This window comes from Centruroides sculpturatus, unplaced genomic scaffold (genome assembly GCF_000671375.1).
Source record: "Centruroides sculpturatus isolate CEXI.00-Female unplaced genomic scaffold, Cexi_2.0 scaffold1576, whole genome shotgun sequence".
NCBI classification, from domain to species: Eukaryota; Metazoa; Arthropoda; class Arachnida; order Scorpiones; family Buthidae; genus Centruroides; species Centruroides sculpturatus.
In genome coordinates this window covers 133,462-160,271 of record NW_019385725.1, presented here as the reverse complement: position 1 = coordinate 160,271, position 26,810 = coordinate 133,462, and the positions used below count along the sequence as shown (strand labels likewise).

Genomic DNA, 26,810 nt, shown 5'->3' with positions numbered 1-26,810 from the left:
AAAAATATTTGTCGCATATGTAAAAAAGGATTCAAATATCCATCTCAATTGAATGTGCATATGCGCACGCATCCAGATAATTTATATGAATGTAGATTTTGTACCAAAGTTTACATGCGCCAAGATACACTTGAGAAACATATCGGAAGCAAGCATAAAATTCAAATGGTAGGTAATATTGTTATATAATGAAAATATATTAAATTTTATTAAATACTTTATGTAATTTTATTAATCTTTGTAGGAAAACGAAACAAATGTAAGTAAAATACTTAAAAAGTTAAAAAATATAACATTTAATTAAATACTTCATTCATTTTTATAATATATTTGTAATTTTCTAGCAGGAAGAAATTCAAGAAAACGTTAACGTAAGTATCAAACTTAGTGAAAATAATATGAAATTTAATTCAATACTTAATTAATTTTTATAATATATTTGTAATTTTTTTGCAGAAAGTGCAAGAAAGTGTAATTTTCCTGCAGAAAGTACAAGAAAACGTTAACGTAAGTATCAAACTTAGTGAAAATAATATGAAATTTAATTCAATACTTCATTCATTTTTATAATATATTCAAGGTTAGATTGAAAAGTCCAGCTATCTTAACACTACCATCATTTTTAACTACTGGAATTATAGGTGTGGCCCAAGCACTGTTGGATATCTTAGAAATAACTCCAGCCTTTTCTAACCTAGATAACTCTGCTTCAACTTTATCCCTGAGGGAAAAAGGAACTGTCCTTGGCTTCAGAAAAATAGGATGTGCATCTGGTTTTAACGTTAAATGAAGGAATATTGATTTAGAACATCCGATGCCTTCAGAAAATACAGTAGAATATTTGTCTAGTAGAGAAAGCAGATTAGAGTTTGTATGAGGAATCTTGGGAGTAATACTATTGATTTTACATGAGAGCTTTAACTCTCGAATCCAATCTCTTCCAATGAGGTTAGCATTACCATGACGAACCACATAAAGACGAAGTTTATGGCGAGAACGATTGTAAAGAACTGGTACTATAATAAATCCTAATACATTCAACTTGAAATTTCCATATGTGCAAAGAAAATGTTTAGACTCATGTAAAGAAAAGGATGATAAGTCTCTGTTGAAAGTGGATTCAGAAATGATGGAAAGTGGGGAGCCAGTATCAACTTCAAAACTAATGTTCTTCTTATTAATAGAAAGAGTGAGAATAATAGGTGGAACTGGTGTGGAGACATCTTGAATATTGAAAAGATTTAAATAAGATGAATTATCTATCTCTAAGTAATCATTTGAATCTTTGTCAGTATGAGATAGTTGGTGTATGCTCACATGAGAATGTTTAGTTTTTCCACAAACCCTTGCAATATGACCAAGAATGCCACATTTATTACAGGTAAATGTTCTAAATCTACAATTCTCACGGGAATGATTTTTGCTTCCACAAGATTTACAGATGTAAGTACTGGTTTTCTTTGTTTCAAACTTAGTTTTATCTCTAGGACTATTCTCACTAAACTCCTTCTTTCTGTTAGAGAACTTTGTGGAACGAATTTTAAAACAATCGTTTTCGAGTGGCAATTTATTGAAACGACCTGCATCAATCAGAGCTTGTTCCATAGCAATAGCATAATTGATCGCTTTCTGAAGGTCTAATTCCGACTCATTTTTAGCAAATAGATTTGAACGAATCCTAGGGTCGTACAAGCCCGACACGAATTGATCTCTTAAACGTGAAGCAAGGGAATCTCCAAAATCACACTTTTCACTTAATGATTTTAAACAAACTATAAAATCGTTAATCGATTCTCCTTCTTTTTGTACCCGGCGAGTAAAGTTCGCTCTCTCGGAAATAATACTGACTGATTTATTTCTATGGGACCTCATTATACTTTTTAAATCAGCAAATGTCTTCGAAGAAGGTTTATCTGGGAGACAAAGGTTCCTTAATAGTTTGTAAGCCACCGGACTCATTTGACTAAGAAGTGTAGCCACCATTTTTCTATCGTCGGTGATATCGGACGCTATAAAGAATTCTTCCAATTGTTCAACGTATTCATCCCAATCAGTATTTACGTTGTACGGGTTAACGTTAATCACATTTGCCATTTTCGAATAAGGAAAGAAAACAATGATAATAAGCAATTTGGTAACTTACGGGTCGAAGGTAAATCTAGCTGAAGATAGCCACGTGTTGACTTCGTCGAATTGGTCGAGAAAAAATAAATAAACTTCAGTATTCTTGAATAAAATTGTAGAAATATATTATCTTTGATCCACCTCGTCGCCAGAATTGGTATGTATTAACGTCGGAATTAGATTACGAAAAGGATTGAAACGGATTCTCATGAACAGCTAAATCAACACGTCTTTATTGAAGTACATAACGGTGCAGAACTCTGCAGTGCGCAGGCGCGCTACTACATATATACATTTGAACTGCCATAGATGGCGCTGCGATACATAGCAGGTTTGGGTTGACAGGTTGAGTGGTTGTGTAGCCATTTAATTGAAAAGTGTGGTAAATTTGGTCTATTTCTATGTTTTGGTTAGTAATATCACTTGTGTGTGTTTTGATTTTGTTGACATACATGTTGAATATGTTCTTTTTAATATTCATGGGTGTGCTGGAGTGGTAATTTATTACTTTATTGACGTCACAAGGTTTTATATATTTTTTAAAGGTAATGTGCTTGTCGTGTCTTCGTATGGTGATGTCTAAAAAATTGAGTTTGCTGTTGTTTTCATTTTCAAATTCGAAACACATATTCTTTTGGATATTGTTGGCATGTTGAAGTATGATTTGAGGGTTGCTTAATTGTTTGTTATACAGAACAAAGCAGTCGTTGACATAACAGTTGTAGAACATTATACCCTGTAGTTTATGGATGATATTGTCAATGTTAATCATGCACAGTTCGGCGAGTTTTGGGCCGATGCAAGAGCCCATAAAGATGCCATTAATTTGTCTAAAGNTAATTGTTTGTTATACAGAACAAAGCAGTCGTTGACATAACAGTTATAGAACATTATACCCTGTAGTTTATGGATGATATTGTCAATGTTAATCATGCACAGTTCGGCGAGTTTTGGGCCGATGCAAGAGCCCATAAAGATGCCATTAATTTGTCTAAAGCAGTGATTTTCAACCTTCTTGAATACGCGACCCCTTTACAAGTTAAAAAATTCTGGCGATCCCCCATAGGGCCATATTAAGACTATATCAGTGATTGTAAAAACTATGTATTTAATTTTCTTTCTGTTGAGACAAATTATTGTTGATTAAAATGAAAATTTCGGAAGAATCGACAATAACTTAACACACATAAAGTATGAAACATCCTTTAATGAAGTGTAGGACCTACAAACACTTATCTTTCTTTTACCCGCGACCCCCCTGGGGGTCGCGACCCACAGGTTGAAAAACACTGGTCTAAAGAAACCATTATTACAAATAAAGTAATTGTTGTCTAAATCATTTGTTTATGTTCAGAGTTGATCGAATCTCCTAAGTTATTGTAACAGCCTGTATTCTACATAATTTATGTATATTAGAAAATGATAAATTTTTAGATAATGATTCTGCATCATCATGGAATGCAGCTCTCTGGAAATTTTGCTCAAAGACCAGAAGTGAATAGAGATGATGCAGTAAAAAACAGAGAACATATTGCTAATAGATTTTTACTGGCAAATTGTTAAGAGAAATTCATTTGCTAAATTATGTTAATTATATATAACAATTATAATACATAACATGTAGGTTTTTGTAATGTAATAAAACTTACTCTTTCATTACTTGTAATCTCTCTCTACTACCTGCCCTAAGTTTGTCAAACAGATGAGCATTACATTAATAAAATATTTATTAGTATACACAATTGGTAACTTCTTATGAATTATGTGATGTACAAACCTTACAATTTAAATCTTTTAGATTATATTAAACATTTATTCTATATCAAGTATGTTTATCTCTATACTAGCTGAAATCTATTGAATCTACAGAAAAAAGTGTTTTATCAAAATAAAGATACTGTCCATGAGCTTTTGCAATGTTGGTAAAACACAGTTTTACAAACATAAGTTTCTCTTCTTCCATCTTTTGCAACTCCCTGCAATGTCTTTATTCTTTTTATCATCTTATTTTCAACATATTTTTTAAACCATGCTGGAGCTTCTTCTTTTGATAGTTTTGGTGTTTTTGGATGTGGAGTATCACTTCGGTCATTAGAGGATGAGGGAGAATTGTGACAAGTAGTAGTTGCAATAGCAGCGTTTTCAAAAGAATTTGATATGCCAATAGGTGAAGGTTGTTGGGAGTAGACAGGGCTGGGAAGAGAAGACCATAGTGTTTGTGCTGGAGGAGATATATTAGTTTTATAACCATATATTTTATCTAAAAGTTGAAAATATAGTCAGGTGATGCAACGTTCACCACTCTTTCTAGCCCTGTCTTTGCTTTTTCTGTATGTTGCCACCAAATTTCTCCACTTCACGTCATAATCTTCTGCAGTTAAATTATATTGTTGACTCCAATATCCTTGTATTTTTATCCATAATTTATTTTATTTCCTGGCTTTCCAAACTGCTTCTCAATTGCCAGTCTCTATGAAATTAGTAATTTAATCATGACATCTGTCCATACATCTGTAAAATTGGAAATAAGAAAAATGTCAAGAATAGCTAAACTAAATTATTTCTGATTTTATGGCATGCTCATTTACTGGAAGACAGATGCTAAATAGTATGCTTACCAAGTGCCCATTGATTTAGACTGAGTTTCCGGGTCCTGCCGCCATCATCCATCCCCAGACAGCTGCGAACAGAAAAGTTCAATCAAGTTGTGATGTATAAAATGAACATGCCAATATGTTTTCATGTTTGTGTAATTATTTTCAATGTTAATTAAAAGCAAGTTTCGTATTCTACTGTCAGTGAGAGTTAATACTGATATGAAACTTGCATACATGAAACATGAATACACAAAAACACGACATTTAAAAACTCGCCAATGGAAAATTGACCACTCCTTTGCATGTGCCACACATATTTGCTGTTATGCCATGTGAATGGTGGTCTCCGAACCCATATTATGCCGCTGTTAGCACTACAGAAGAGTTTTTCATCAGTAAAGATGGCATTCTCCCAATCCTGGAAGCCCCAATGAATATATTGCTGGGCAAACCCAACCTAGTCTAGCTAATTTGCAGTGGTCAACAGCTGTTTCTGGGCCACCTGCCTCTCAAACACGTTGAACTGTTGCAACCTATGAAAAAAATTATTTATATATATTATATAAAACATGAATATATATAAATAATGTGTGTGTATATATATATATTATCCTGCTTCCGACATTTCTATATACATAAGAACATGTTAATAAAGTTGTATTTCTGGTAAGTCATTGCATAGATAGAAATAATTTTATTGGAAGATTGGAATATTATACTACCAATGTTACATATTTTCTCTTGACTGTATCTACAGATACGTTCAAATTCAGCTCAATTTTGTGATCTTTTGCAGTTTTGAATGGGCTCACCTGACTATTGCTTTGTAACTGCACATACTCTTCAGGAGTCGTTCGTCACGGTCGGCCGGACGATTTCTGCAGCAACACAGACTCTGTGTTGCGATGTAGCTTGAGATGTGTGATACCCCTCTCGTTGATATCTTGAGTCATTCGGTGATCTCCTGAACTGTTTTCCCCTCTGCTTGGTGTTTGACGATCAGCTGGTGAATTTCCTTACAAAGAAAGGACTTCAGCATCTCACTTGGATGAATTTGAACTTCCCGCTTCCACGTTGATCTTATATAGCTGTCAACAGTGTGTCGGCTGAACAATGATACTCTGGTCTTCGCTCTATCGGAGTTCTGCATCATAGCATGGCATGATGCTTTGCCAATCATCTTTAACTCTATACACATGCGATCGATCGTGGTTTATTTCATTTGTCAAATCATTCCCTTTTTGAAGAAATTAAAAACCTTATAAAACGACATTTTTGTTACTAAATCTTACTGAAAAATGGAAAAACTTTGCTTCCATCACATTGTTACCAGGAAGTGATGGAAAATCAAACATTTATGGGATAACTTCAATAGCCACAAGTGACAATAAAGTGTATGCAATACCAGAAGAACTACGTCCTGCGGATTGTCATACAGGCATAGTAAAAACACATGCCTTTGCTAAAGTGAAGAAAAGTTTAGTAAAAATATACCAAATAAGAAGGGCGTGGATTACATTGACCGGGGAACTTAAGAATACTTACCTAGATGAGGAAGGAAATATGCAGTTTGACGGTCAATTTTTAGAAGAATTAAATCAAGAAGAGCCTAATATAGCACAGATAGAAGAAACCCATACATTAGAAAAACTGTTTGAGAAATTTATAGAAAGTACACAGGAAAATAGACCGCAAAACTTAAAAAATGTCGCAGAACGATTCGTACTGGAAAAATTTACAAGCAAAAATATGAATGCAAACCAATGGATTAATGTTTTTGAGAAAGAATGCATACGCTTTGATGTGACAACAGATGAGAAGAAAATTGAAATGTTGAGGCTGTTTATGGATAAGAGTTGTGTGGACTGGTACAGTTCTATGATTGTAAAATTAACAATTAATGCAGAATGGTCAATGTGGAAACAAAAATTCTGTGAGTCATTTGCAAACAAGGGATGGAGCCCCGTCACCAATGCACTGTTATTTAAATATAAAGAAGGTTCATTGTTGGATTATGCTATAACAAAAGAAAACCTTTTATTGGAGATGAGAAGATCAATCGATACAGGTACAATGGTGGATCTTATTGCAGCCGGTTTACCAGAATTCATACTAAATAAGATTGACAGAGAAGCAATAGAAGATACAGTTGGCTTGTTTAATGAGGTGAGCAAGTATGAACACATGATGAAAAAGAAAAATTATGTGCCAAAGAGGAAATATGGAAATGTCAAAACGAATAATAGAAATGAAGAACGTTTCCCATGTAAAATTTGTGAAAAACTAAATAAAGGTCTTCGCTATCACCCAGAAGACATATGCTGGTTTAAAGTAAGAGAGGATGAGAAAGAGAAAAAAAATATTAGACAAGTGAACAATACAAGAATAGAAACTGAATTAAACGAGACCGATCAAAAACCACGGATAGTAACGCCATTAATAAATGTCAAACTACTACTGAGCGATAAATTAGAAGTATATGGGATTTACGATTCAGGTTCAAATGTGTCTCTGATTAATTCTAAATTACTGAAACTAACAGGAACAGAAAAAAATTTGAATGAAGCAAACCTAGTTACAATTAACGGTGTTAGAAAGACAAGTGGGTTGACGAATTTAAAAATAAAAATCTTTGAATTGGAAAAATGGGTAGATGTATATATAATTAATGAACAAAATTTTGAGTATGATTTTTTGATAGGATTAGATTTGATACAAACATTCAAACTAATTCAAGATGAAAATTTAAAAATAACTCAAAAAGCAAATCAGAAAAGGGAAGAAATTTGTACAAATAAAGAAATAAATACAGAATTACATACTGAACAAGATAAAAGCACATCAGAAGAATACAAAATAAATTTTAATGAACATGTGATAGTAGAAAATTTTCAAATGAAAATAAATCATTTGAATGAAGATGAAAAGACAGAAATAAATAAACTAATAGAAAAATATAAATCAGTTTTTGCAAATGACAAATATGATGTTGGCAAGGTCAATGGATATGAAGCACGGATAGACCTAACAGTAGAAAAATATTGTAGTAAGAGACCTTACAGATGTACAACTGAAGATAAAAAAGAAATAGAAGAACAAATAGCAAAATTATTAGATAATAACCTGATAGAAGAATCATACAGCCCGTTTGCTGCACCTGTTACTTTAGCATTTAAAAAAGAAGAGAAAAAAAAGTCAAGGCTATGTATAGATTTCAGGGATTTGAATAAAATTGTAGTACCTCAAGCCCAACCATTTCCATTGATAGAAGATCTGTTCATAAAGACAAGAAATTGCAAATATTTTTCAACTCTTGATATAAACTCTGCATTCTGGTCTATTCCTTTACGAGTTGCAGACAGGAAAAAGACAGGGTTTGTAACACAGGAAGGACACTATCAGTGGACATGCCTTCCCTTTGGATTAAAGACCTCACCAGCGATTTTTCAGAGAATTTTAAGTAATATATTGAGAAAGTATAAACTAACTGATTTTGCAGTAAATTATATAGATGACATACTTATATTTTCTAAAACTTTTGCTCAGCATATACAACATTTATCACTATTACTGGAAGCAATTAGAAAAGAAGGTTTTAGATTAAAATTTACAAAATGTACATTTGCATCAGACTCGGTGAAATACCTGGGACATATAATTCAAAATAATTCAATAAAACCAGTGAAGGACAACTTAATCTCAATAAGGGATTTTCCTACACCAAAAACTCAGAAAAATGTAAGACAATTTTTAGGAAAAATTAACTTTTATCATGAGTACATACCAAAAAGTGCAATAATTCTAGAGCCGTTACACAATTTACTTAGAAAGAATCAATGATTCATTTGGTCAGAGGAATGCCAAAAGACATTTGAAATGGTAAAAAAACTACTATGCTCTCAACCAGTTCTGGAGATTTTCGATCAAGATTTACCAATTAATATTTATACTGATGCTTCTTTAGCAGGTGTTGGAGCCATTTTAAAACAGATACAACCAGATGGAAAAGAAAAACCAGTAGCTTACTTTTCAAAGAAATTAAATGGAGCTCAAAAGAAAAAGAAAGCAATATACTTAGAATGTCTGGCTATTGCAGAAGCAGTGAGATACTGGCAATACTGGTTAATTGGAAAATCATTCACAGTTTATTCAGACCACAAACCACTAGAGAACATGAATTTAAAATCAAGAACTGATGAAGAATTAGGGGATTTGACATACTATCTATCACAATATGATTTTAAAATAAAATATGCACCTGGAAAACAAAATTTGGAAGCAGATTGCTTTAGTAGAAATCCAGTGTTAGAATCAAATACAAATACAGATGAACAATTAAAAGTTGTAAACTTATGTAAATTAGAAGATATTATATCAGATCAAAATAACAATATAGAAATACAGAGAAAAAAAAGCAAATTGATTCAAAAACAACAATTATACTTAAAGAAGGTTGGAAAAAAAGAAAAAATAATACTTACTGAACAATTCAGCATCAAACTATTGGAAAATTTACATGAAAACCTGTGCCATATTGGAATAAAACAAATGCAGAACACAATTAGTCCATTCTATACAGCCAAAAATCTAACAACTAATATAAAAAAAGTTTGTAGGAGCTGTGAAATTTGTATAAAAAACAAATCAAGAGGACACAATAAATATGGATTTATGTCTCATCTAGGCCCAGCTACAAAGCCTTTTGAGATAATGTCCATTGACACAATTGGAGGTTTTGGAGGTTCAAGATCAACAAAAAGATACCTACATTTGCTGGTAGATCACTTTACAAGATATGCATTTATTAAAACATCAAAAACACAGAGTGCAAGTGATTTTATAAAATTAGTCCAGGACATAACAAAAACAGAGAATATTGGTATGATCCTTACTGACCAATACCCAGGAATTAATTCAAAAGAATTCCAGAAATTCTTACAAGACAAGCACATACCTATAGTATTCACAGCAGTAAATGCACCATTTTCAAATGGTCTGAATGAAAGACTAAATCAAACATTAGTAAACAAAATTAGATGTAAAATAAATGAAAGAGGAAAGAAGAAAGCTTGGTCAACAATAGCACAAGAATGTGTAAACAAATACAACGAAACAAACCACTCCGTTACGGGGTTTTCACCAAGATATCTTTTGTATGGTACAGATGTTACAATTTTACCAAATGAAATAAAAAAAGTTATATCGCTTAGTGACTGGAATAAGGATAGAAAGATAGCATTAGAGAATACAATAAAATCACACAATTACAACAAGACATTATTTGATAAAAAGCTAAAATACTACGAATTTAATGTAGGAGACATGGTGTATGTAGAAAATGGTAACAAGTTAAACAGGAGAAAGCTAGATGAATTAAAAGTGGGACCGTATAAGATTATTGATAAAATTTCAAAGACAATATACAAGATAGATACTGGACACAGAAAAACTGATCCAAACCTGTACCATATTACAAAACTTATGCCAGTTCTTGCATTGGAAGACAGTGAAATTGAAGATGATGGAGATGATTAGCGAAAATTATACTGAAAATTTTCTTCTCCAGGGGGAAAGATGTAAAGAGAAAAATCTCTCTTTCAATTAAAAAACAACTTTATCCACGCGTCGCACTGTCATTGACATGAGACATAAGAAAAAAACAATATGGCGTAATCGTAAGTGGGAAAAGATAAATAATAAAAAGGAATTGATATAGTGAAGAATAAACTTTAAATGTCGTTTCTTTGTTTACAGGTGAGAGTGTCGATTACATTTCAGAAGTGTTATTTTGGTAATGTAACTAAAACTAATAAAATAAAAAAACTTTGTTTACAGAGCAACACATCGTGGTTTATTTCATTTGTCGAATCATTCCCTTTTTTTAAGAAATTAAAAACCTTATATATTTATGATATTTTTGTCTAAATAAATTTCATTATTATGGCTTTTTTACAATTTTTATAATATTGCTAATTGCTTAATTAGTATTGAAAAATAAATAAAAATAGGGTATATATAATTAATAATTAGGTAATGAATAATGGCTAATTTATTTTTAAATAAAATTATGATTCTATAAATTATAAAATTAGGAATTAAATGAATACATTTGAAATAATAATAATAATTAAATTTTCTATTTAAAATGGTAGAATATTACATACTTTATTAGCAATAAAAATACCACATAATATATTTTAATTCTAATTATATTAATATAAATTCGTTCAAAATTTAAATGTAATTAAGAGTTACCAAGTTATAATTATAATTTTCCTTACTTTAATTTAATTAATTAATAACCTGTTTAATATATAATAGAAGTGTGTTTTTAGATATAATTAACTATTTTAAATGATTTAATTTTGTATGTAAAACAATATCTATTACAGCACATACACATTACTTACCATTAATGAAACTTTTGAACCTGTTTGGATTTCGCTAGTCTTTTAATGTTTGGTGTGAAATTTGTTACTGAGAGCATCAGAGAATTCTTCAAATTTGAATCGGTTATTTGCGATCTTCTTTTACTTTTAATCAATTTCATTCATGAAAATGCTTGTTCACATCTGAATGTTATTCCAAAGCGACATATATAGTTTTTTGCAAATTTTCTTAGCTCTGGAAAATGTTCACATGGTAATGATTGCCAGAAATTAATTGTCAGATGCATTTTGATCTGAAAAAGCTCATCAAATTTTCTTTTTAAGAATGAATTTGTTTTTAAATCAATCAGTTCCATTTGTATGTTACTAGGCATCTGCCAGTGGCGTGCCGTCATTGGAAGCAGTGGATGCGCCGCTTCCCTTGTATTTTCTATAAAATAAATACACATTAATTTCAATTTTACGAAAATAATCATACAATATTTTACTATAACCGCATCATGTATCTTATTACAAATTTCTATACTACACATGAAAAAAAGAAAAGATTGCTTTTGTATATTCAAATATTAGTGGCGGAGTGGAAGCGCTGTATCGTCAGCATCCAAAAAGCCAGATTTGCGCATGTGCTTTACAGAGCACCAACCTCACCCGGTTTAGCTGGTGGAAGCCTAGGACCTCAGGTGGATGCTACACGTATATTGCTTCCAATTCTATCCAGGACCGGTTCTGGGCTGTTAGCCACCCTCGCCCGATTACGTGAATCATGAGTAGATTTATAACTTAACCCAACCGATAAGAATTTACTGGTATGGAGATAAGAGTAATCTTCTATAAATACATTTATCAATAAACAATAAAATAACTTACAATGAAATTCAAATATCAATCTGTTTTATCAATGCCTGGTGTCAGCATTATGGATGCTGCCACTGTAACCGATTCACACCTTACAATGCTACAAAGTTGATTTTTTGCAAATTTACTGCAGATTAACTCATATTTAAAGTACAGTGTATTATTTTAATTTGAGAATAAAGTAAATCACTTCATTTATTGTAATTTATGCATTATCAAAAAATATTTAATCTGCGGACTACATAAGCCGTGGTTAAGCAGTTTGGACCCCAATCACCATGGCTTAATGGTGCTCCACTGTATAAAACTCTAAAAAAAATGTTTAAATAAAACAAACACTTACATACATCATATTACACAAAATAAAAAAAATACAAACACACAAAAACTCTGCTTTCAAACTGAACATCACCAGGGCTCACTCAGAATTAGTGTTGCCAGATGTTTTTAGTGTTTGTAGCCAAAAAGTAGCCCAAAAGTAGCCAACCCCTAAATTTTTTTTAATAACCCAAGATTTGACAATAAAATAAAAAAAACCATTTGTGATTTTTCGGTAATAACTTTAATCACAATAAATGTTAACAACAATAATGTTTTCGGCCATTTACACGCCTATAAACTGATCGGAAATAAAGATTGCTAGACTCAAAATACATTCATACACTGTAACTACTATATGGAGAACTCATTTATCTGCAAAGTAGATTGCGACGAATTGTGCAACAAATGAACTTGTCAAGACATATTACATAGAAAAAATTAATTTTTTATAGTATTCTTAATTGCAAAGAAGTCAAATCTGGCAATGTTGCTGAGAACTGACTGAAGCGCTACTTGTAATCGTCCAGAGCGCCACGTTTTGGCCATCCTGTTCTTGTGGTTGAGGATCAAAAATAGCATTTAAATTGAAATCACGAAACAATTGTTCCAAACAACTAATAGTAACTTATGGCTGTAAATTGTTCAAAATCATTTTTCACTGTTTCATTCTGTATAAAAGAATAAGCTAGATCTGCACTAAGCTAGATTATAATAATGATTGCTAGGATGGTCTTTGCATTCTTATATAATAATCCAGTTTGTTGAGACTATAATGCTCGTTGAACATAATATTTAAATTGTCCACATTTTTCATCAATTGTGAAATCTCACGGAATGCTCTCAACATGGACACAGTAGAATATTTTCTTTCTTCTTCCTTGGCCACATAAAGTTTAATTACTTTGATCATCAATGATCTTCCACTAAAATATTGATGAATAAAGTTTTATTCCAAAATTCTGCTAACCTCAACGTTATGTGCAAATTTCGATTGCCTCCTTATGAACTCTGAGTTTCGCCCAAACTGCTACTGAATTTATATCTGTCTATAGAAGGATTATTTCGATTGTTTTATTCTTTGAATTACTAGCTCTTTGCAAATTCTTGTCTTGACTAAAGTTTGTGGCTGGTACTATGTCATATTTGATATTGTTTATCATTACTTGAAGAGATTTCTGATGATTTTGCCATTAAAATTCTCTTTCATTGATAGAACATCTTCGAAATCATAAGGCAATAGAACATCATTAATAAAAATCAGTCGAAATCAAAATTTTCTGTAACTGCTGTATTTTTCATGACGCTGCCACATATTCTAACTCTGTCAATCTTGAACTGGCTTTTAGTCGTGAGAAATTGTAATAGCTTCCTTGTATTTGTTCTTCCTTCTATCAAAGTTTTTCTGTACGGTTTTAAATTAATCGATAATTTTGTCAATTTATTTTCTAACATAAATTCTGACATTTTGAAAATGATGCTTAAGTTCCAACTTCAAATTTCATACTCTCAAAGACAATAGCATCAACGGTCTGAACCAAAAATAAGTTTAAGAAAATTTTATAAAATTTAAAGATATTAATTTATTGCGAAAAATATTTAACATTAATATTTACTCAGACGGATAAGTTCTTAAATATCGGTTATATCGTTAGCTTATATATGCTGGAAGAAGAGATCGGACCAGGTCTGGTTAGCATAATTGACAATGCATCTGCATGGTAAGCAGGATTTGCAAGTTTGAGTCATGCTTTGGGTTGATTCTTTTCTTCCAGTAATTCTAAAATTATTAAATTTATCAGAAGATGGTGCCTAACGCCTAACTCTAATGCCAAATTGTCTATTAAATTATTAGTATTACAGCCATTTCTAGCCCAATAATATTTGGTTTTGGTTGATGTATAGTGTTAAATATTGGATTTTTTAATTTATATCAATGAAATTTGCTTATTAATTTTGTTTGTAGTTTCTCAATCCTATGTTAAAAGTATATAAGCCAGCTGGAAAACGAAAAGAATTCCTTTAAAAATATTAAAAATTTTTCAATTTGTATTGATAAAATATTTTGCGATTATTGCAATAAAAACTGAGTTTCAATGTCTTGTTGTTGAGATTAATTATTATATGTTAAAATGGCATAATTCTAAAACACATCTGCTTCTTTTTTTGTGGGAAGAGCTTAACTCTGCCTCTGAGTATCTGTAGATGACAACGGGTGTAATAGCAGCATTTCACGAGCCTCTGTTGCCAACTTCCAGTCATTTTTACATTGTTAAAAGTAACATTGAGGTTTTTTCAAACAATTACAGTATAATGAAAATTTTAATTATGTCAAACAGGGTGGCAGAAACAATCAGCAGCGATGCTCACATTACATCACTTAATGTTCACTTTACACTGTCCCCTCAATGTGAGTTTCTATCAGTGGTGATGCGACCTCCCAGAGATGGTTTAGTAATTCTTCTTTACCATCTCAGGGATCAGAACGTTCACTCATGTCTTTGCTGAGCATGGTGGCCCTTATGCCAGAAAGAGCAATACTTGTAGTTGAGGGGCAACATAACGTCTCAACACACTGCTTTGGCCTCTGCTTCGGATAAACGGGAGGCTCAAATTAGGCTCCATTTGAGTCAATCGGCTGGTTGCTGAGTCATTCTTGACCTTGGCCTGGAGTCAGCTGATCGATGCAGACTGGGCGGACACGTCAGACAAGATGTGCTCTTCTTGACTGCATTGTGAGGGTATAGCTCCAGGGAAACCCTGGTGTGACAGTCTATGGGAGTCTCCCATGTGATTATTGTTGGGCCCCGTGGTGGGTGGGGTCACTAGGAGCTGAATATATTTTTCTAAATATGGATTCTCTAAAATCTAAAACATCGACCAATGCACTGTTACCAAAGGAGGTCAATTCCTCCAATCAACCAACCTACCTTATCGTTCACGATACAGGAGAAACACCTTTGTCTAAACGCTCTCCTTTTTTAATCCAGAAACTTTTTGAGTCGACCATTGTTCACCTAAAAAAAATTCAAAAATTGAGGTCAGGAGATCTACTTGTGGAAACAGCCTCCCCTCAACAGTCAGAAAAACTCTTGAAAATGAAGTCTCTAGGAGACATACAAGTCACCATCACAGCACATACAAGTTTGAACTTTTCACGTGGTGTGATATCTGAAATTGATCTGATGTCTGAGGATGAATCAGATATCCGAGGATGAATCAGATATCCAGATTGGTCTTTCAGATCAAAATGTTACTGCTGTTCGACACATCTCCATTCGTCGAGATGGCAAGTTAATCCCTACTAAACACTTAATTTTAACCTTTAACAAACCAACTTTGCCATCTGCTATCACAGCAGGTTATCTGTGCTGCCCAATTCGTCCGTATGTTCCAAATCCGCTGCGTTGCTTCAAATGCCAGCGATTTGGACATTCACAAACATCCTGCCGTGGGAAAAGCACATGCGCTCAGTGTGGAACTGAAGGTCATGAGAGTACCGTGTGCAACAATTCTCCATGCTGTGTGAATTGTAAAGATGCCCATCCTGCCTACTCAAGGAAATGCCCTGCATGGCAGAGAGAAAAGGAGATTCAACGGGTAAAAACCACAAATAATATACAATACCCAGAAGCCCGCCGCATGGTCATTCAAACTACAACATTAAAACAAAAAACATTTGCTTCTGTTTTGAAATCCACAAAAACATGTGGAGTTCAAACAGATATTTCTATATCACCAAGTGAATCTCTTACTCGCCATGCAAAATGTTTACTGATCCCACCAACACAAGCAGAAGACACGGCAAACACAAAGACCAAAACTCCTGTAACTAAAACAGGGGTAACAACCAGAAATGTGAGTTCTAAAAAGGCTAATAAGAACCCACCGAACAAACAAAAATTAAAAGCAGCCCTCTCTAAATCAAAGAGATCAGAGACTCAATCCATGAGTGATATTTCTGATGAAGAAAATAATATAGAGGGGACCCAACCACCCTCCCCTTCAAAAGCAAAATTCTATGTAAAATTGAAGAGGGACACTTTTGCGAAGACTGCTGCCTCAAACACATAATGGATTATAAAATAATCCAATGGAACTGTCGTGGTTTCCGCAACACTTCCCTGACATTAAACACTTGACATCATATACCTCAGCTGTCTATGTGGCACTTCAGGAAACACATCTCAAACCTGGAGATAGAACTACTTTAAAAGGATTTGATCTCTACCGCAATGATGATGATAGCCACAACCGTGCCAGTGGAGGTGTGGCTATTGTAGTTTCAAATCACGTCCCATCCTTGCCGATACAAATAACAACTGATTTGCAAGCTGTGGCAGTCAGAATTTCAATTGGAGTAACTGTCACAGTTTGTTCTATATACTTGGCACCAGATGTCAGAATGAACGAGGATGAATTGGATGCTTTGGTTGAACAGTTGCCTACTCCGTTTCTTTTACTAGGTGATTTCAATGGCCATAATCCTATGTGGGGCAGTCCCGACATTAATTGTCGAGGCAGGACCATTGAAAAATTTATAGGCAACCAGCAACTGTATTTATTTAATACGGGAGAACTGACATACTTCCATGCCCCAAGATCATTTACTGCCATTGATTTATCACTAGCAACCCCGAACCTATTTTCAGCGTTTACATGGGAGGTTGGATCTAATCCACTTTCCAGTGACCACTTACCAATATTTCTAAAATATCGAGGCAGAGGAAGCTGTGAAACAGCTCGCCCACCACGCTGGAAATTGGAAACAGGCGATTGGCCTGTTTTTTCTTCTATGGCCAACACCACGGAGGATATGGTGAATATTGCTGATATCAATGACGCAGTTGAAGTTGTCACTTCCAGTATTATTCAGGCAGCTGAGAAAACAATGGGGAAGACATCAACTAGATATACAAAACATCCTAAACCATGGTGGAACCAGAATTGTGAGGCAACATTTAAAGCACAAAAGAAAGCATGGGGTATTTTCAGAAGATACTCCACTGCAAGAAATTTGGTTGCTTTTAAAAAAGCAAAGGCAAATGCCAGAAGAATCAGAAGGCAAAGCCAAAGGGATTCTTGGAGAAAGTATGTCTCTAGTATAACATCTTCCACTAGCCCAAAAGCAGTCTGGGATAAAATCCATAAAATTAATGAAAAATATGCTTCCCACTCTGTCCATTCTGGAAAATAATGGCACAATAATCAGCGACATACAGGGTATTGCTGATATGTTGGGTGAAACGTTTTCTACTTCATCCAGCAATATTATGTATTCAAGAAATTTTCAGGCTTATAAAGCCCAAAGTGAAAAACAATATTTAAACTTTCATTCCCCATCTAATGAGGAGTATAATGTGCCATTCACCAGCATAGAACTACATACAGCGATCTCTTGCTCGGGGAATACTGCTGTAGACCCGGATAAAATCCATTACAGCATGAATAAAATCTGTCAAACAATTCCCTTCGTAATCTTCTAAATCTGTTTAACAGAATATGGACAGAACATACTTTTCCTGACTCTTGGAGGCTATCTATCATTGGTCCCATTCCCAAGCCAGGTAAAGAACGCAAGAATCCCTCTATTTATAGACCAATCTCTCTGACAAGTTGTCTCTGTAAACTTTTCGAGAGAATGGTAAACAGGCGTCTAATGTATCTCTTAGAGGAAAAGGAATACTTTTCACCACATCAGAATGGTTTCCATAGGAACAGAAGTACCACTGATAACCTGGTAAACCTTGAAACATCTATACGCAAAGCGTTTGTCAGACGACAGCACTTAGTGTCTGTGTTTTTTGATATAGAGAAAGCCTATGATTGCTGTTGGCGTTATGGAATACTCTGTGATCTGTACCAATTCGGATTGCAAGGTAATTTGCCAATATTTATAAAAAACTTTTTACAGAATCGTAGATTTCAAGTCAGGATGGGCAACACCTTACCTAGGCTCTTCACACAAGAAGGTGTTCTTCAGGGTTCTATTTTGAGTGTGACTCTGTTCCTAATCAAAATCAACATCATAGCTAACTGTCTCCCTCCCAGTGTGAATCACTCTCTGTATGTGGATAACTTTCAGATCTCCTGCCAGTCTAGTAATATGAGTTTCATCGAGAGACAACTGCAAACCTCCCTAAACCGCATATATGATTGGTCCAAGACCAATGGGTTTACGTTTAATGCAGCGAAGACATCGTGCATCCACTTTTGCCGAAGGCGTGGTTTGCACTTGGATCCGGAAATTTACCTAAATGGGGATAAAATTCCAATGGTGAATGAAGCTAAGTTTTTGGGTGTTTCTTTCGACCAAAAACTGACATTCTTGCCACATTTGCGCAACTTGAAGAGTAGATGTTTAAAATCTCTAAACCTTTTAAAGGTACTATGCTGCTCATCCTGGGGAGCAGACAAAGTTTCTATGCTCAGCCCCTCGGTTTGGGTTCCTGTCCGTGGTGAGGGGACCTCCCAGAGATGGTTTAGGAATTTTTCTTTACTATCTCTGGGATCTGAACGCCCACCCACGTGTTTGCTGTGCGTGGTGTCCCATATGCCGGAAAGGGGGATCCTGGTAGTTGAGGGGCAACATAACGTTCCCAACACACTGCTTTAGCCCCTGCTTCGGATAAACAAGAGGCTCAAATCAGGCTCCGTTTGAGTCATTCGGCTGGTCGTTGAGTCATTCTTGACCTCGGCTTGGAGTCAACCGATCGATGCAGACCAAGTTGACATGTCAGACAAGATGTGCTTATGTTGACTGCATTGTGAGGGTTTAGCTTCTGGGAAACCCTGGTGTGACGGTCTATGGGAGGCTCCCATGTGACGGCATCCCCTTGTTGGGCCCCATGGTGGGTGGGGTCACTGGGAGCTGAATATTTATTTTTAAATATGGATTTTCAAAATACAAAAATTCCAAACAAGCTAACAATGACAAATGAAAAGACCTCCAGTCAGCCAGTGTACTTAGTAGTCCACGCAACTGGAGAAAAACCGTTATCTAAGTGTTTCCCATTTTTGATCCAAAAATTGTTTGAGTCAACTATTGGGCACTTAAAGAAAATACAGAAATTGAGGTCAGGTGACCTCCTGGTGAAAACAGCCTCTCCTCAACAAACAACAAAGCTTTTGTCAATAAAAACACTTGGAGATATGGGAGTCTCAATCACATCACACAAAAGTCTAAACTCATCACGTGGTGTGATATCTGAGATCGATCTGATGTCTGAAGATGAATCAGATATCCAGATCAATCTTTCAAATCAAGGTGTCACTGCTGTTCGACGCATCTCCATTCGTCGAGACGGCAAGCTAATACCAACAAAGCATTTAATTGTCACATTTGACAAGCCAACATTGCCATCCTTCATTACTGCAGGATATCTGCGCTGCCCCATTCATCCTTACATTCCAAATCCGCTGCGTTGCTTCAAATACCAGCGATTTGGACATTCACAAACATCCTGCCGAGGCAAAAGCGTATGTGCACAGTGTGGGACCGAAGACCACGACAGTACTGAATGTAAAAGTATCCCATGCTGTGTGAACTGTAAAGATGCCCATCCTTTCTACTCCCCAAAATGCCCTGCGTGGCAGGGAGAAAAAGAGGTGCAACGGACAAAAACCGTAAACAACGTATCATACACAGAGGCCCGTCGCATGGCCACCCCAAGTGCAACAACGAAACAAATGACCTTTGCTGCTGCGTTGAAATCTACTAAGACATGTGGGGTTCAAACAGATATTTCTGTCTCCCCAAAAGAATGTCTCACTCGACACGCAAAATGTTTGCTGACCCAATCAAAACAAACCGAAGAAAAGGAGAGTATCAAGACAAAGATACCCCTACCTAAAACAGGAGTAGTAACCAGAAATGTGGGTTCTAAGAAAGCAAATAAGAACTCACTTAACAAACAAAAATTAATAGCAGTCCTCTCTAAAGCTGAAAGATCAGAGACTCAGTCCATGAGTGAGTTCTCTGATATCTCTGATGAAGAGCCTAACATGGAGGTGAAAAAACCAACGTCACCCCCAAAAGATAAACCTTCTGTGAAATTGAAGAGGGATACCCTTGCAAAAAATGCTGCCTCAAACACATAATGGATTACAAAATAATCCAATGGAACTGTCGTGGTTTCCGCAACAACTTCTCTGACATTAAACACTTGACATCATCTACTTCATCTCTCTGTGTGGCACTCCAGGAAACACATCTAAAACCTGGAGAAAATATTTCTTTTAAATAATTCAATCTCTACCGCAAGGATGATGATAGCCACAACCGTGCCAGTGGCGGTGTGACTATTTTGGTTCCAAATCGCATTCCATCCTTACTGGTACAAATAACCACTGATTTGCAAGCTGTGGCAGTCAGGATTTCTATTGGAGTAATTGTCACAGTTTGTTCTATATACTTGCCACCAGATGTCAGAGTGAACGAGGATGAATTGGATGCTTTGGTTGAACAGTTGCCTACTCCGTTTCTTTTACTAGGTGATTTCAATGGCCATCATCCTGTGTGGGGCAGTCCCGACATTAATTGTCGAGGAAGGACCATTGAAAGATTTCTAGGCAACCAGCAACTGTATTTATTCAATACGGGAAAAGTGACATACTTCCATGCCTCAACAAGAACATTCACTGCCATTGATCTATCACTAGCAACCCCGAACCTATTTTCAGCGTTTACATGGGAGGTTGGATCTAATACACTTTCCAGTGACCACTTCCCAATATTCCTAAAATACCGAGGCAGAGGAAGCTGTGAAACAATGCGTCCACCACGCTGGAAACTGGAAACGGCAGATTGGCCTGCATTTTCCTCTTTGACTAACATCACTGAGGAAATGGTCAATACTGCTGATATCAATGATGCAGTTGAAGTTGTCACTTCCAGTATTATTCAGGCAGCTGAGAAAACAATGGGAAAGACATCAACAAGGTACCCAAAGCATCCGAAACCATGGTGGGATCAAAATTGCGAGGCAGCATTTAAAGCACAAAAGAAAGCATGGGGGATTTTTAGAAGATACCCCACTGGTGAAAATTTGGTTGCTTTTCAAAAAGCAAAGGCAAATGTCAGAAGAATAAGAAGGCAAATCCAAAGGGATTCTTGGAGGAAGTATGTTTCAAGCATAACATCTTCCACTGACTCAAAAGCAGTCTGGGATAAAATCCATAAAATTAATGGAAAACATGCTTCCCACTCTGTCCATGCTGGAAAATAATGGCACGATAATCAGCGATATACAGGGTATTGCTGATTTATTGGGTCAAACATTTTCTGTTTCATCCAGCAATATTGTGTATTCAAGTAATTTTCAAGCTTATAAAGCCCAAAGAAAAAAACAGTGTTTAAACTTTTACTCCTCATCTAATGAGGAATATAATGTGCCATTCACTAGAATTGAATTACATAGAGCAATCTCTCGCTCAGGGAATACTGCTGTAGGTCTGGATAAAATCCACTACAGCATGATTAAAAATCTTTCAGACAATTCTCTTCGTAATGTTCTGAATCTGTTTAACAGAATATGGACAGAACATACTTTTCCTGACTCTTGGAGGCTATCTATCATTATTCCCATTCCCAAACCTGGTAAAGATCACAAGAATCCCTCTAATTACAGACCAATTTCTCTGACAAGTTGTCTCTGTAAACTTTTCGAGAGAATGGTAAACAGGCGTCTAATGTATCTCTTAGAGAAAAAGGAATACTTTTCACCACATCAGAATGGTTTCCGTAGGAACAGAAGTACCACTGATAACCTGGTAAACCTTGAAACATCTATACACGAAGCATTTGTTTGACGACAGCACTTAGTGTCTGTGTTTTTTGACATAGAGAAGGCCTATGACCACTGTTGGCGATACGGGATACTTCGTGATCTACACCAATTCAGATTGCGGGGTAATTTGCTAATTTTTATAAAAAAACTTTTTACAGAATCGAAGATTCCAAGTCAGGATGGGCAACACCTTATCTAGGCTCTTCAGACAAGAAGAAGGTGTTCCTCAAGGTTCTATTTTGAGTGTGAATCTGTTCCTAATTAAAATTAACAGCATAGCTAACTGTCTCCCTCCCAGTGTGAAACACTCTCTGTATGTGGATGACTTTCAGATCTCCTGCCAGTCTAGTAATATGAGTTTCATTCAGAGACAACTTCAAACTTCCCTAAATCGCATATATGATTGGTCCAAGACCAATGGGTTTACGTTTAATGCAGCGAAGACATTGTGCATCCACTTCTGCCGAAGGCGTGGTTTGCACCCGGATCCTGAAATTCACCTAAATGCTGATAAAATTCCAATGGTGAACGAGGCTAAGTTTTTGGTGTTTATTTCGACCCAAAACTGACATTTTTGCCACACTTGCGCAATTTGAAGAGTAGATGTTTAAAATCTCTAAACCTTTTAAAGGTACTATGCTGCTCATCCTGGGGAGCAGACAAAGTTTCTATGCTTAGGATTTATAGGGCCCTTGTCCGCTCTAAGCTGGATCACGGTTGCATTGTTTATGGCTCTGCGCGAGAATCTACTCGAGATGCTGGATCCAATCCACCATCAAGCACTACGTTTGTGCACTGGTGCTTTTCGAACTTCCCCTGTACAAAGTTTGTATGTGGAAGCTTATGAGCCTCCACTATCTCTCGGGAGAGAACAGTTGTCTCTATTTTACTATATAAAACAGAAAACTTATTCTAAACCTTCAGCTGATTGCACAGTATTAGATACTCAGCTGAAAAGGTTATTTGAAGCTCGCCCAAGCAGTGTCCCTTCATTCGCCATAAGAATGCAGAATGTGAGCAGCACGATTGATCTGAACACAGGCAACATTTCACAGCTAGAGGTCTGTAATATATCTCCTTGGTCCAACTTTTGTGATAAATGTTGACCTTAGCTTAAAGCAATTTCCAAAGGAATCCACCCCAGATTGTGTCTACAGGCAGCACTTTGCAGAAATTCAACACCATGACAGGAATATAATTCCTATTTATACAGATGGATCAAAATCTGATGATTACGTTGGCTCAGCCTTCATCTGCCAGGATGAAATCGTGGCAGAACAAATTGCATTGAATTCTTCCATCTTTTCTGCAGAGTTGCATGCTATTTATTTAGCTTTAAAGTATATAAATAGGAAAGGTCATCGTTGCTGTGTTATTTACACTGACTCAGTTAGTGCTCTTCAGGCTTTGATCTCATATGAACCTAGTTCTCACTCCATAGTTATTAAAATTCAAAAACTAATTTGTCATCTTCTTGCAAAGAATTTCTTTATAAAATTTTGTTGGGTCCCAGGCCATGTATGAATAAGAGGAAATGAAGAAGCTGATGCAGCAGCAAAATCAGCTAGACTCTTACAGCATGATATGCCTATCGAAGGAAGTGATTTGAAGCTAGTTGTTAAAAAACGACTACCAGAGAGATGGCAAAATATGTGGAATGCACAAATCCACAATAAACTACACGAGATCAAACCTTTGATAGAAAATTGGACACATAATAAACAGTATGACAGGAGATCTGAAGTAATTCTTACTCGTTTGAGAATTGGACACACTCGACTGACTCGTCAATACCTTTTGAAGGGAGATGACGAACCAATATGTCAGCACTGTAAGTGTACTGTAAGTGTTAAACACATATTTTGCAACTGTGTTGCTTTTGACCAGAGTCATAGACAGCATTTCGGAAATGCAAGCTTTAGAGAGATTTTGGGCCAGAGTCCAAATCTGGACAATATAGTGGACTTTGTGAAAGTCATTAATATGTATAGAGAAATTTGATTATTTATTTATTGTACAGTTTTATTTACTTTGTGTTATTTATTTAAATTATTGTATATATTTTTTGTTGTTGTTTATTTATTTATTTATTTATATTACTATTGGCTATTTAATGGTTAAACTGTTATGTTTTGTTTATTTGTTTTTGTTTTTATGTTTAGATATGTGTTTTCCTATTTATTGTATATATGAAATTGTACCATGTGTCATGGCGCAGTATGGCCTGTATGGCTCTTGTGCCAATAAAAACTAACTAACTAACTTCTATGCTCAGGATTTATACGGCCCTTGTCCGCTCTAAGCTAGACTACGGTTGCATTGTATATGGCTCTGCACGAGAATCTGCTCTTCGGATGCTGGATCCAATCCATCATCAAGCACTGCATTTGTGCACTGGTGCTTTTTGAACTTCTTCGGTTCAAAGTTTGTACGTGGATGCATATGAGCTTCCACTGTCTATTAGGAGAGAACAGTTGTCTCTTTTATATTATATAAAACAAAAATCTAAACTTTCAGTTGATTGTACAGTATCAGATACTTAGCTGAAAAGGTTATTTGAAGCTCGCTGAAGTTGTGTCCCTACATTCGACATAAGAATGGAGAATGTAGGCAGCACGGTTGACGTGAACATAAGCAACATTTCACAGGCTGAGATTGATAGTATACCACCTTGGTCAACTCCTGTGATAACTGTTGACTTCTGCTTAAAGCAGTTTCCTAAGGAATCCACACCAGACTATATCTACAGAGTGCACTTTGCAGAAATCGAACACAATGACAGGAATTTAATTCCCATTTACACTGATGGTTCTAAATCAGATGATTACGTTGGCTCAGCCTTTCTTTGCCAGAATGAAATTATGGCAGAGCAAATTACATCAAATTCATCTATCTTTACTGCAGAGCTGCACGCTATTCACTTAGCCTTAAAGTATGTAATTAGAAAATGTCATCGTCGCTGCGTGATTTACACCTACTCAGTTAGTGCACTTCAGGCTTTGATCTCGTGTAAACCTAGTTCTCACTCTATAGTGATTAAAATTCGTAAACTGTTTTGCCAACTTACTGCGAGTGGTTTCTTTGTAAAATTTTGTTGGGTCCCAGGCCACATTGGTATAAGAGGGAATGAAGAAGCTGATGCAGCTGCAAAGTCAGCAAGCTCTTCTCAGCATAGAATGTATATTGAAGGAGGTGATTTGAAGCTAGTCATTAAAAAACAACTAGCAGAGAGTTGGCAAAATGTGTGGAACGCACAAGTCCACAATAAACTGCATGAGGTCAAATCTATGATAGAAAATTGGACACACAAGAAATTTTATGACAGGAGATCTGAAGTTATTATTACTCGTTTGAGAATTGGACATACTCGACTGACTCATCAATACCTTGTGAAGGGAGATGACGAACCAGTATGTCAGAACTGCAACTGTCCTCTTACTATAAAACACATACTGCTTGATTGCTCTGTTTTTTAGACAAGGTGTAGACAGCATTTTGGAAATGCAAGTTTTAAACAGATTCTAGGCTAGAGGCCCAATCTTTGATTTATTGGACTTTTTAAAAGTCACTATTTGTGTAAAGAAATTTAATTATTTATTTATTTATTTAGCTTTTTGTTTGTTATAGTTTGTTATTAATATGTATATACAGTAGACCCCCTTATAATGCTTAGATACGTTTCACTTTATAAGAATTTTACGTTGTAGGAATCTTTAAATACATGAGCCAATCACAGTTCGACATGTGTGAAGTTTACGGACTAAGGCTGTTTGAAAGGTTTTCTTCTAACCGATTCTAGACTAATTCGACTCAACATTTCCAAAACACGTATAATTTTTTGGGAATAATCCGTATAAACTATGCTATAAACAAAAGATTGTAGGATTACTTACCGAGTGTGTACCGTTCGACTATGCCGTTGCTTACGCTTGTTTTCGTCGCAGAGCAGCTCACCAAACGGTGGCCGCGTTTTCTGATAAGTTATTTTTCTGCGAAAAATTTGTTGAACTTTGGAGACACCATTAATATAAATAATTTTTATGGCCGTTGAATAAGAAATGTTTCTTTCACAAGAAATGTATAAAATTAGTGCTGTATTAGACTTACGGTACCTAATTGACACCAAATGTCTTGTCTTCCTATTTTTGATATTATATCATGATTATATTCAATTATTTCATCCGTTTTATCAAATTGTTAATGTGAAATCTATAAAAGTATAATTCTTAAAATTTATATTGTAATTGAATTAAAACGAAACTTATGTTTTTAAAATTAAAAAAAATTTAGTTACTAAAATGAAATGAAAGTAAAAGATTATAAAGTATAAGAATTTAACTCAAATTGTACAGTAGTAGTAATAATAATAATACAGGTATACCTCGCCTTACGTCGGTAATTGGTTCCAGGAAAACGACGTAAGTCGAATTTACCTGTCTCCGAATCTACTTATCACTAGGAAAGCATTTTAAATAATATATGGTTAATAAAAATCTATTTTAAGCTTACAAACAAATAAATTTTAGTTTTTAATATAGTACAAAAAAAGTAATCTAAATTTACGAATGCGTGTACTGTAAATACAGTACATACTTGTATATATTTTAATATGATTTTATGTGCTTTAAACGTTTATCTAGTGATATTACGACTTCAATATTTGTGGCGGACAGACGTAAAGTCGAATAAAATGACTTAAACTTGATTTTTATTTTTCCATATACTTTTTTAACAAG

General features: G+C 35.1%; 1 protein-coding gene, 1 long non-coding RNA gene and 1 pseudogene across 2 annotated transcripts; 1 reads left to right on the top strand and 2 right to left on the bottom strand.

Moving 5' to 3' along the window:
* Positions 1–541: 541 nt before the first annotated feature.
* LOC111641564 (uncharacterized protein K02A2.6-like) lies at positions 542–2,429 on the bottom strand. Its single transcript, XM_023387742.1, has 2 exons — positions 1,982–2,429; positions 542–1,951 (listed from the first exon to the last, which is right to left on the bottom strand). The coding sequence occupies exons 1-2, from the start codon at positions 2,092–2,094 to the stop codon at positions 565–567; spliced, it is 1,500 nt and encodes a 499-aa protein (XP_023243510.1). The 5' UTR covers positions 2,095–2,429; the 3' UTR covers positions 542–564.
* Positions 2,430–3,420: 991 nt separating this feature from the next.
* Positions 3,421–11,488, bottom strand: LOC111641559. The gene is made up of 3 exons (XR_002759427.1): positions 11,132–11,488; positions 4,743–4,804; positions 3,421–4,635 (listed from the first exon to the last, which is right to left on the bottom strand). It is a non-coding gene; the product is annotated as an uncharacterized LOC111641559 (long non-coding RNA).
* A 3,650-nt stretch (positions 11,489–15,138) lies between these two features.
* LOC111641558 lies at positions 15,139–16,360 on the top strand (annotated as a pseudogene).
* The last annotated feature ends 10,450 nt before the right edge of the window (positions 16,361–26,810 follow it).